Below are 13,071 nucleotides of genomic sequence, written 5' to 3'. Positions count from 1 at the left end.
CCAGCCTGGCCCAGCAGTGTGGTGCAAAGGGGCTTCCTGGTGTGCTGCAGCTCTGCGGCTTTTTGCAGCCTCAGAGCCATGGCACGCTAGGAAGTCCTTTGCATTGCCTGAAGCCCAGCCCAGCCCCAGCCTGCCCAGCGGCATGGTGCAAAGGGGCTTCCTGGTGTGCTGTGACTCTGGGGCTGCAAAAAGCTTGCAGCTCCAAAGTTGTGGTGTGCCAAGAAGCCCCTAAGCCACAGTGTATTCTTTCCCTGGCCTTCTTGAGTTCATGCTGTATTGCAGCATCCTCCTCCCTCAACTCACGCGCAGCCTGTGCTGGCCCTCCCAGGCTTCCCCCACCCCCCTGCAGTACCCTTGTGCTCCTTACCTGATTCCCGCCTCTTTCCACTTAATGACCCGTGTGTCTTGGGCTTACGACAGCAACTGTGACTGCCTGAAATGCCATCGCTAAGCAACGTAGTCATGCAACGTTGTGCTTTACAACTGCATTGCTTAGCGATGGAAATTCTGGTCCCAACTGTGGTTGTAAGTTGAGGACTACCTGTAGTTATACAGAACAGTGCAACAGTCAGAATCTCAAGATTCTTTTAAAACATTTCATTCAGAAATACTGATTGGCACATCAGTACCATAAACCACTAACTGAAGCAATGGAAGGAGCAGAGGAGATTTTCATTTCCTCTTTAAGCTGTAGCCTCTTGAAAAATTGCTGCAAAGGACTGAGATATTCTCAGGATTAGCATGAGAGATCATGCTAAGAGAAACTAGTGAGAAAAATCAATTTCCTACTTCCATTCTCAAAAGCCCATTCTGTTCATGGCTAAGTTCAGCTAGTTCCAAGCTGACATAGCTACAGATATGATTGTATATACCTTATCAGCACACATTGCCACTTTGATGTCCTGTTTAGTAATTTCATCATGTCTTATATTTCGTACATAGTTTCCAACCAATTTTAAGATATCTGCAGAAATGTATTCTAATACAGCTACGATGTAAACAGATACTTGATGGTCAACTTTATATCCCAGGACTTCCTGAAAGAGATAACTTATTTTAACATTTCATTATACACAGACACAATAAATGTATACATTTAAATATGGAAAATTATTCAGCCAAGGCAAAGAAAAACATGGACAGCTCCATAAATTTATTTAGTTTCCAGTGGGTGCCAGAGGAATCATAGCGAGAGTGCACCATGGGGGTCAAAGGAGCAAAGGCGTACTCTTTATTTCTGAAAGTCTGTTTTTAAAGTTTTCATAAAATGGGATTCATTTTTTACTTCTTTTCTCATGACACTAAGTGCAACATGATACTTTCTGATGATTAATTCATTCTCCAATCTTCACCTTGAATGTAAGCTCTAAGTCAGGTCTAATTTTTGGATTTTGTTTCATCTTCTGGTTTTTACACCACTTCATTTATGAAGAATATGAAGTATTCTAAAGCTTGCACTCCTTGTAATTTGGCTGATGCTAACAGAAGTATTTATTTATTTGAAGCATTTATATGGCTCCCCAACTCAGGCAATGCAACTCAGGGTGGCATATAAGAACTAATCAAATGCAGCACAGACTATTAAAGACCAAATAAGACAATAACATGGTGATCAGAACTATGTTAAAATATACTATGTACAGGGTCTGTTTTTTATACTTGCTTTTTAATGGATTAATTTAATTACTTATGGGGTATTTTTAATTGTTGATGGGGTTTTTGATTTTAACTGTGAGCCACCCAGAGTCACCCTTTTGCAGAAGATGGGGGGCGTACAAATTTAATAATAAATAAATAAAATAAAAATACTCTACTCTACTCACCAACTGGGAGTTTTACTCATCCTGACCCCAGCACCCAGAGACAGCTCAGGTCTTAAATGACTTCCTGCAAGATCAGGCCCAACCATATCTCAAGGGTAGGATAGGGTGGGGAGTCATTCCAAAGACCAGGGGCCATCACTGAGAAGGTACACCTGGGTCTCACAAGCTGATGCCCAGAGCACGCTCTCTCTTTTGGAGCATGTGGGATGGGCAAATACCCTTGGGAACAGGCAGTCCCAAATATAACCCAGAATTTGGATGTTCAGTATTGGATGCTCTACTATTTAATCAAGTATTTGGTATTAGTGTTTTATAGAACTAAGTACAGTGACTTAGATGGCATGGTAGTGACAACAGCATATGAGTTTTTAGTATCACATTGTATTTTTAGTTAAATGCTAAGACAGTTTAATTTTTTTGATATAACTCATGGATGTATACTGAACATGTAACAGCTAATTATTCATGTTTTCAGAATCCAAGGTGCCTAAATGCTAACATTTATACTGGCACCTAAGAATGTATATTATTTTCCATCTGTACTGCTTATGAAAATAGGTTTAATTTAATTTATTTAATATGGCCACCCACTCCAGAAGATTCTGAGTGGCTTACAAAATCAATAAAAAAGAGTACTGTGGAACAGTTAAAACAATTAAAACCCACATAAACAGGCAGCCCAGACTAAAGCAACCAGAACAAGAAAGAGAGCAGACTGTACAAACTAAGAATATGATGGGGGCCTGACCAATAGATCACACCCACATTAGCCCCATGCCTTGGAACAGAGCCATGTCCATAATTTCACTTACTTCTTTCAGAGAAGTATCACAGAACTGTCAACCAGTAGAACAGGTTGCAACATGAAGTATTATTTCCCCTTTGCTGGAATTATTCAAGCAGAGGATGGATAGCCATCTATCCAAAATGTTTTAATAGATCCTGCACTGAACAGGTGGTTGGACTACATGACCTCTGAGATCACTTCCAACTCTATGATGTTATGAACCCTAGCTTTTCTCCAGAGTTATGGCAAGGTAACGATTTTTTCAGTTGAAGTGTTCCAGGTTTCCAAGTATCATGTGTCATAGACACATGTTACAAGGAAGAAACCCTTTTCACAGCCTGAGCAAGGGCAGGGATAATGCCTGATCTTTGCTTTGTTGGACCTCCAAGTTCTCCATTACATAATCCTCATCTGAATAATGGGAGAAGCAGCATATTGACAGTCAAAGTTTATGACTGGCTACTAATGACAGTTAAAATAAGCAGAGACCTAATTGCAATCTTTATTAATTAGAATTGCTTAGAGAAGATCTAGATGGACTTAGAAAGAAATTCTATTTATAATTTTAAAGAAATTGGTTTCTCTTTCAAAATATCACTGGTTATTTGAAAAAAAGGCTAATCTATTATTTTGTAATATCTTATACACTGTGTTTATATTACTTACTTTTAAGAGTGGATGAATTTTTTCTACTGGAAGAAATAGTGGGTTTCTCCGCTTCCTCTTTTCAATGGCAGACTGTGCATCAGCTATTGCCCATTTATCAATCGGATGGGGAAAACTTTTTTGGACACGATCCTTGTAACACACAGAGGAAGTACAGCTAAATATATAAACAGTAGAACTCTTTAAATTACCATGTCCTAAGTAACTAAAGCTACTTTTGGGGGCTGGGGGAGAAAAAACATTTTAATGTTTATATCTCCCTTCACCTACAAAACACAATGAACAGTAAAATGTATAGCAAATTATTCAATCCAAAAATATAATAGGATAGAGCCTAGCCAGCTAAAAGTATATCACATGATAGCCAATTAAAAAGATAGGTAAATAAGAACAGTTTCATTTGTCAACTTAAAAAAATACAGCTATGATGGCATTAGACAAATATCCCTTCAAGGGAGTGTTTCAGACCTGCAATATCATCAAAGAATGCCTTCATTATACATTTCCCTTACCAAAGATACTAAGAGAAGGGCCTCATCCAATTATTTTAATGCACAGATGGGCTAACATGGGGGAAATAATCTTAAGGTCTTTAGGACTTAAGGTATTTGGAATATTAAGATATGAACAATTATTTAGAATTATGCTCAGAAGTGAATAGCAGCCAATACAATTTTCTTCAGAATATGATTACACATATTCAAATCAGTTTACATCCTAACTGCAAAATTCTGCAGTAGTGAAAATTGCTGGTCTGTTTTTTTAGTATATCCTGCAGTCATAGATACCAACGCACTCTAATGAAGTCAAACCCAATTTATTTATATGCTGCTGCTTCATAACATACTTGTGCCAAAGAAACTTACAATGTAACAGTGGAAAAGAACAATGCAGCGTGGTCAAATTAAATCAAAATTTCAAAACAATTCAATACATAAATATTTTTAATTCAAGTATCCATAACTTAAAGATGAATTATAGGTATTTCTTAATATATCACCAAGAAGAATATCAATAATGTATAATGAGTTGCACAATGAATTACAAGTGGTACCTCTACATCCAAGAAACTTCTTGGCTGAGCTTGGCACAGCATGTTTAGCAACTGCAGAATTAACTCCTCAACATACTGCAAAGCATCTTCTGTAGATGATAGTTTAGGGTGGACTTGCATCTGGACCTATATTCAACATCAAATAATTGAACTCAAGAAAAATAAGTATAAAAATTTAAACAAGACAGTGCTGACAGCCTGGTGGCCCACAGAAGGTATATTAAGAACTTTAGATTCAGACTGTAGAGATCAAGAGGTTGTTTGAACTGTAGAAAGGAAAAAGCGGCACAAAGAATGAAAGTAACATTACAGTCAAGAGTAAGAACTGTGCATCAAAAGTTACTGATTCAGATTTAACCAGCTATGATCTCATTGGATGAGATAGAATGGAAAGGAAAGAAAGTGTTTAGAGGGAGTGTTTGGAGTTAGAACCAAACTTTGACTTGGCCACCTTAAACCAGCAGCCAAAGTGATTAACATATTTCTTTTACAGAATACCATTTCCAATTATAATTCAAATGCCTGAGATTTGCATATTAAAAACTGTCAGAAAAAAACATTCTGGGTACTCAAGTTTATTTCTTGAAATAATGAAGTATCAGGGAAAAGGAAATTTTGGATTAATACAGATATCCATATCTTTCATTATTTTTAAAACATGAAATAAGCTATATCTAAAAATCAACATAGGTTATATATTATGAAATGTAAGGTTAAGCATTTAAGTACTCTATATTTTAGTTTTTGCTGGGTAAGAAAATTTCAGAGGGTGGGATAGGGAATAAAACACATGATCTGAAGAGATAGTTCAGCAACCTTGTTAAAGTGGAAGTGGTGGGAACCCTTAAACATCACCCTAAGTTATGCAGAAATATTGAAAATGCAAATGGGTTCACAAACTTTTAAGCACCATTGTACACAATGTCATAAAGGATATTAGTAATATGCTAATATAGTTTAGTTTTATTTATCTGGAAAAAACATTGAGTACATGTGAAAAAAAACAAAGGAATTCTTACTTTTAGAGACAAGGCTAAGAATATAAAATTACACTAGTATTTTGAAACAGCAGTAAATCTCAATATTCATTTATACTTTCTAATGCTTATAAACACAGTTACTGCATTAATTCATTTTCCTATAGGTTTCACTTTGACTAAAAATTAGCTATTTTTTTAGATGCATAATCTGCTTACCTACAAAAAATATCAAGATATCTAAAATACCACAATGCATATTTGTTTAATCATAAAATGACACTGCTTTCAATTCTCAAGTTTCATAAATATTTAGAGATGTAAAAATCATATGCTCTTAATTGCAATGCAGACTACAAAAAGGCTCAACTTCTCATGTTTTTTTTTTTTTTTTGTCTGCGCTCAGTCATTGCTGACCCTGCAGTGACTGCTTGGACGAGTCCTTGCAGTTTTCAAGGCAACTGTTTTCGGAAGTGGTTTGCCAGAGCCTCCTTCCTACCTCATGTTAGCACAACCCTTTGTTTTATGTGTACACATCTGATGAAAAAAACTGGTATCTGAGGCAAACAAGAAATAGTCAGAATCAGATACTAGTCTAATTCAGACAACAATATCTGGTTCAGAACCTCCTCCTCTTTATTTCATGGACAAAGGAGATTCAAAAGCTATTGTTTGATGACAGAACATACTAAGCCAGAAGTGGCTTATTTGGTTTTGATACTTATTAAATGTGCCATCATTAAACAAACAATAGCTTAGTATCACATATGAATAAAGGATCCATTAAGCACTCTGCCTTCAACACTGGCCAATCAGATATTTAAAGAACCTCACAAGCAGAAAATAAAGGTGAGGATTACCTGCTAACTTGTCTCAAACAGCTCCTTCTCACAGGATTATTACCTCTGTACATGAGGTCCTATTTAATTTACAAATCAATCTCCCATATGTGTATCTAATGGCTAGATCTCCTGTACACATATATACATAAAATTTATGAAGTCAGATCTTGTAAGTTATCAGTGTTTTTGTATGAGATCTCCAGAGATCCCTAGACCTCACAAATTTCAATCATTTAATATGTCCTGGCAAAATATGCAATAGCAGTCATCACCCTGAAAAGATTATTCACTCTTCTCCAATTCTTTTAAAAGCTACCTAAAAGTGCAGCTCTAAATTTGTCTAAATTATGGTAGACATAAGTAGGAAATTGCAGAGATGCTCCTCTGAGAGAGTAGAAGATGGAGGCTCCACTAATACAGCATGTTTCATTTGCCAAGAATTTGGAAAACTGGAAGTTCCTATCAGTGATAGGTGCATAAGTGCATGAAGGATACTTGGTAATTAGACAGCTTAGCTGAATTCAAACTGTTCGACTCACCAGTTAAGCCAATTTGGATACAGTACAGCTAATCTACATCCCTTGCTTCCAATGGGAGGATGCTTAAAACACAACCATGCACGTGGCTGAGAAGTCCAGTGAAATTGCTCCTCACTTACTGCCTAGGTCAGCAAATACCAGCAAAGCTGGGAATGAAGGAGAACTATTCCTCTATTCCTTTCTCTGCTAATGGCCATCACTACATCTTCCTTGCACTACTACTCATGTTTTGTATACATCATTTTTCTCTATACAGTTCAACAAATATCTATCATCTAGCAAACTGGAGCACAGCACAGAGATCAACACAAAGATCATTACAGTACTGTATGAGGTTCCTTACAGTTAAAACAGACATACACCACAGCTTGGGGTTTCACTTCCTCCTCCCTTGCCAAAGTTAATCTCTATTTGGGTTCTTTGTCCAAATTAGAAACTGAGGCTTAATTTCTGCAATCTAGAGGCATCAATTACACATTTGTTAGTGAGTAGGACTTACACTAAGACTTCTAAATAAACATAACTAATTACACTGAGTAATGTGGCTGGCAAATAAAAGGAGACAACTGAATAGATAAATTTGTCATGGCAGTAATATTACATAGCTAAAAGCTAACATGACAGAACAGCCAGTAAGAGCTTAAATATACATACAAGTATTTGTATTTATATATTTAAAACATTTCTGAATTACAACTAAACTATTCCAGAATTAGATTATATTTCAATAGCATCAAAATTCAGTACCACACTACCATAGGTATGAATTTAACTTAGAACTTACAGATAGCCACTATAATGTAACATTTAAGATGTTGGATAGGGACTATGTAGACCCACATTCAAGTCTACCCTCAGCCACAGAGGTTTTATTGGGTGACTTTGGGTGAATTGTTCTCTCAGCCCATTCTATGTCATAGAACTACTGTGGGAAAAAATTTGGAGAAGGGACCACAGTGTACACCGTATTGTGCTCCTGAAGGAAAGGCAGTCTATAAAGCTAACAAATAAATAAAATACAAATACAAGTAGTCCTCATTTAGTGACTGCCTTGTTTAGCCACTGTTCAGTTATGATGGTGATGAAAAAGAAACTTTGCAACCAATCCTTGCGTTTACAACCTTTGCAGGTCTGTAAAGCAAAGTAAAGTTGAAGTAAGATCATAAACATGGTCGTTTCACTTAGTGATTGCTTCGCTTAACAACTGAGTTGCCCAATTGTGATAGCTAAATAAGGACTACCTGTAAACAAACAGTATGAATGTTATTTCTCATTAAGACAACTTCACTGAAGATCAAATTAGAAATAAACAAGAAGCAAAGAGAAATCTAATGAAACAGGTGATATTTATACATGACAGAGCCATTGGGAGTAGAGCAGCATATACAATCAGGTCCAGAAATATTGGGACATCGACACAATTCTAACATCTTTGGCTCTATACACCACCACAATGGATTTGGAATGAAACAAACACAATGTGCCTTAACTGCAGACTGTCAGCTTTAATTTGAGGGTATGTACATCCAACTCAGGTGAACGGTATAGGAATTACAATAATTTGCATATGTGCCTCCCACTTGTTAAGGGACCAAAAGTAATGGGACAATTGGCTTCTCAGCTATTCCATGGCCAGGTGTGTGATATTCCCTCAGTACCCCAATTACAATGTGCAGATAAAAGGCCCAGAGGTCATTTCAAGTGTGCTATTTGCATTTGGAATCTGGTGCTGTCAACTCTCAAGATGAGATCCAAAGAGCTGTCACTATCAGTGAAGCAAGCCATCATTAGGCTGAAGAAACAAAACAAACCCATCAGAGAGATAGCAAGAACATTAGGTGTGGCCAAAACAACTGTTTGGAACATTCTCAAAAAGAAGGAACGCACCGGTGAGCTCAGCAACACCAAAAGACCCGGGAGACAACGGACAACAACTGTGGTGGATGACCGAAGAATCCTTTCCCTGGTGAAGAAAACACCCTTCACAACAGTTGGCCAGATCAAGAACACTCTCCAGGAGGTAGGTGTATGTGTGTCAAAGTCAACAATCAAAAGAAGACTTCACCAGAGTGAATACAGAGGGTTCACCACAAGATGTAAACCATTGGTGAGCCTCAAAAACAGGAAGGACAGATTAGAGTTTGCCAAACGACATCTAAAAACGCCTTCACAGTTCTGGAACAACATCCTATGGACAGATGAGACCAAGATCAACTTGTACCAGAGTGATGGGAAGAGAAGAGTATGGAGAAGGAAAGGAACGGCTCATGATCCTAAGCATACCACCTCATCAGTGAAGCATGGTGGTGGTAGTGTCATGGCGTGGGCATGTATGGCTGCTAATGGAACTGGTTCTCTTGTATTTATTGATGATGTGACTGCTGACAAAAGTAGCAGGATGAATTCTGCAGTGTTTCAGGCAATATTATCTGCTCACATTCAGCCAAATGCTACAGAACTCATTGGACGGCGCTTCACAGTACAGATGGACAATGACCCAAAGCATACTGCAAAAGCAACCAAAGAGTTTTTGAAGGGACAGAAGTGGAATGTTATGCAATGGCCAAGTCAGTCACCTGACCTGAATCCCATTGAGCATGCATTTCACTTGCTGAAGACAAAACTGAAGGGAAAATGCCCCAAGAACAAGCAGGAACTGAAGACAGTTGCAGTAGAGGCCTGGCAGAGCATCACCAGGGATGAAACCCAGCATCTGGTGATGTCTATGCGTTCCAGGCTTCAGGCTGTGATTGACTGCAACGGATTTGCAACCAAGTATTAAAAAGGGAAAGTTTGATGTATGATTATTATTCTGTCCCATTACTTTTGGTCCCTTAACAAGTGGGAGGCACATATGCAAACTGTTGTAATTCCTACACCGTTCACCTGAGTTGGATGTACATACCCTCAAATTAAAGCTGACAGTCTGCAGTTAAAGCACATTGTGTTTGTTTCATTCCAAATCCATTGTGGTGGTGTATAGAGCCAAAGATGTTAGAATTGTGTTGATGTCCCAATATTTCTGGACCTGACTGTACATTTAATCAATTATTATTATTCAAAGTATGCATATCCAAAAAATGGTGCTTTCTGAAAAAATGCTAAATCAAGTGTCAGGAACTCAAAACTTCCAGTGCTGTCTGAACTATTGTGCTTAGTTTTTGACTTCATTTATAAGCCAGGTTTACAAAGTGGGATTTCTTTCTTTCTAGTTTATGACAGTTGGTTTGTAAAGGGAGACATAAATAACAATCTCCCATTTGGATGGCACAGAAAAGTTTCAATTTCTGGATAGCTCAGCAGCTTGTGTGGACTGCATAAAACAGCATTCAAACTCATTTGCAATTAAGGCAAGATTTGCTAAAACCTTGACAGATTCTGTATAGACACTGCAGTGCTTCCTATGTTAATATTTTCAAGATAGTACACTTGGTGTCCTGTAGTTCATTTCAAGAGAAACTTATTATTCCTACTGCCTATTACACTTTTATCCAATAATTTTAGGTGCACAAGTTTAACAGTTGAAAAGGTTTTCAATTTTTAAAATAATAAACTAAATGTTAACTTCAAGAATAATACTTCATATATTTAGAAGCTAAAAATTAATATTTAAAACATGTATAGTTTTAGAACACTATGCTTATCCTACATGAGAGCTACATTTCTAATTGTATGCTATTAATAAAATATTAAAAATACTCCCCCAATACTAGTTAAGTAAGAAATACCATAGTTTAATAAAGCCTAATTTCCACTGCAAACGTAATTTGGATATGTTCTATGGAATATTAACACTTCCTCCAAGTAAAATGTAGCTTGCACTAATATTCAACTCACGCATGTTCAATAAACAAATGAACTGGAGAAGCTGAAACATTTATCTTACATTTTTCAACTGGAGCATAAAGGTTTAAGCACAATCATTGATGTAACAGACATATTTAAATCTCAATTGCTCTGAAATGCTTAATCTTAGATCATTGCTCCAATCAAGAAAATGCAATGCATGTGGTAATATATATATATATATGTAATATATAGAAAACAATCAGTCCTTTACATAAACAAAGTAACAGCAAAAACCTATAACTTTTTCATCCTCACATGTCAGTTAAGATAAAGTTAGATGTAACAAACCTATGATTACTGCTAACTTTAATTCAGACTAACCTGATTAATTCAGAATAACCTGAGAGTAAAATCAGGCTAGCAAGTGCTAGTTAAAAAAGAATTAGAATGAAACATGATTCATGTCTGAAAAAAAAACACACAGAGGGGAGTAAAATATGTGGCTAGGCTAAGAGAACATACTCATATTTTTTGAACAGTATGTATTATTCGATATATTTATGTAATGCCTTTTATTATAGCATTCAAAGTACCAAACGTAAGATTTCCAAGTGGTCTCCCATCCACTAATCCTAAACCCATTTAGTTTCAGCAAAACCCGTTTCATGTGCTCTCATATTAAAATAAGAGAATATATAGGAATGGACCTAATAAAAGCAAAGCGGAACACCACTTTGAGAAACAGTTGAAATAATCTTTCTTTTGACAATGTCTCAAAGCTATTTAACTTTCCTAATAATCTCTAACATAGTGGTTTATTTACACATGTATTTACTATCAGTCTGAAATTAAATGTTTGGAAAATACTCTTACTTGCTTTGTCTTAAAGTCTTCTTGCTATGTTTCTCCATACTTTCTTTTAGTTCCTTCATTTCTTTTTCTTTCTTTCTCTCCCCCCACCTCCCCGTCTCTAAGCAGATACAAGAGACTAATTTATTTTGTGGCCAGAAACTGCTGGAAGCTATTTTCAACACATATCAGTGCATGGATTTCTACTGCAGCCTAGCATACATTTTGCAGAATGTGCAAGCTGATCTTTCCAAAAGATGATGGTGCAGGTACCGAAATCACTGACATCTGATTATCACAATTCTCTGGTGTATATCCAAGAAATAGGGAATAGGTAACTTCTCCCATGGAAGATTACCAGATACCTCAACTAAATGCCAACAGCCATCAAACCCCAGGCGCTCACTATAACAGCATATACCCGCACGCGTTGTCTAACTTGCATGGCCTCATCTACAGCCTCTGGTTGTAGAGGCATAGTAAGTCCAACATGCTCTGGAAGGAGGCTGCTAACCCCTTCTCACCTTTTTCAGGGCGGGCACAAGCAGACCCCGCCACTTGGGTGCATTCTCTTCGCTGAAGAACTCGTACTGCAGCGGCGCCGCCTGCATCTTGCCTACCCCGTCCCGCCCCCTGGGGGGGGAAGCGACGGGAATCACTGCTGGGGCCGAGCCCGACGTTGCTCCCGGGCTTGGAGTGGCGGTCGCAGGCGGCAACCAGAACCGGAGGAGGACAGAGGCAGCGGGAGCCGCCGAAGGCGGCAGCGGCAAGACCCAGCGTCGGGGGACGGAGGCGACATCCCTTTCCCGGTCACCCGCCGCCCGGCCTGGCCTTGCCTCACTCAGCGCCGGGGCCGGCCTGGGACAAGACTCCACTGGACATCCTTTCTCTCGCCCTGACAGTACTGTGACTGAAAAGGTCCAAGGGAAAACCGACAACGAAAGGAAAATGACGGTTACTCAGGGGAAGGAGGGGCAGGGTCTCGACCGCAGCTTTGAACTCTCGGGATTCTTCCCTTGTCCTGATGGTTATAACCGCCAGCGCGTGCGCAGTTAGCCCGAAGACTGATTGGGCATGCGCACTTGGGGGTTCAGTCACTCCCTCTTTTTCCCGAAGCGTATTCTTTGGAAGTCGTTCGCTTTGCTTTCCTTTTTCCTCTTCCTCTGGAGTGCGGAAGTAAGACTGTCAGCTAATCACGACCTCTTCTTAGTCTAGGATCGAGAGTCGAAAACCGAATGTTTGAGCAGAGCTGTTTTGGGCTTTGGAAAGTGGGTGGGGAAGGAAGAAGGGGCAGATCTGTCGGAGCGCCGCCTGCGGCGGGGAGGACACATGACTGCGTCATCCGTCGCTGTACTCTACATTCAAAACAAAACAACGCGGAATAATACTGGACTCCATATAATTGGTTTGAAAGTAAACGAACATTGTGGATTCTATGGAATTATAGGAAACTGAAGGCGTGGTTTTCCGTGCAGTTACGAGGATGTTGTGTGGCGTGTGTGTTGGAGGCATAAGAATAAACTTGATTGCTCTAATAAAATTATTAATGCAGATTTTCCAATTTGTATTATTACATTTTCCTTGCAAAAATATTTTTTTCCACGGCTTTGAAATGTATGCAATTCAAGGAATCATGTTTAAAATATGTTTGTGCTTTATCTTGTTTTCCGAAACTGCCTAAAAAGGTGGTATGGAAATGCTGTACTGTAAAATAGTCTCCTCGGACTGTGTAGCCCAGTATAAAA

At 38.3% G+C, this 13,071-nt stretch overlaps 1 protein-coding gene across 1 annotated transcript in view; it reads right to left on the bottom strand.

Annotated features, from left to right (window-relative positions):
- SOS1 (SOS Ras/Rac guanine nucleotide exchange factor 1) overlaps nucleotides 1-12,372 on the bottom strand; it is a 61,499-nt gene extending 49,127 nt beyond the window's left edge. The window contains exons 1-4 of the mRNA XM_007435606.4: nucleotides 11,851-12,372; nucleotides 4,331-4,456; nucleotides 3,277-3,408; nucleotides 873-1,037 (exon numbers count right to left, since the gene is read on the bottom strand). Coding sequence (XP_007435668.1) covers nucleotides 873-1,037; nucleotides 3,277-3,408; nucleotides 4,331-4,456; nucleotides 11,851-11,937 — 510 coding nt within the window. The 5' untranslated portion in view covers nucleotides 11,938-12,372. The remainder of the gene's footprint in view (nucleotides 1-872; nucleotides 1,038-3,276; nucleotides 3,409-4,330; nucleotides 4,457-11,850) is intronic.
- Nucleotides 12,373-13,071: the final 699 nt, after the last annotated feature.

The sequence above is a fragment of the Python bivittatus genome, unplaced genomic scaffold, assembly GCF_059951505.1.
Source record: "Python bivittatus isolate LINGU-HERP-01145 unplaced genomic scaffold, Pbiv_v1 ctg000020_np1212, whole genome shotgun sequence".
NCBI classification, from domain to species: Eukaryota; Metazoa; Chordata; class Lepidosauria; order Squamata; family Pythonidae; genus Python; species Python bivittatus.
Note: the sequence above shows the minus strand (reverse complement) of the source record. Positions and strands in the feature narration are given on the sequence as shown.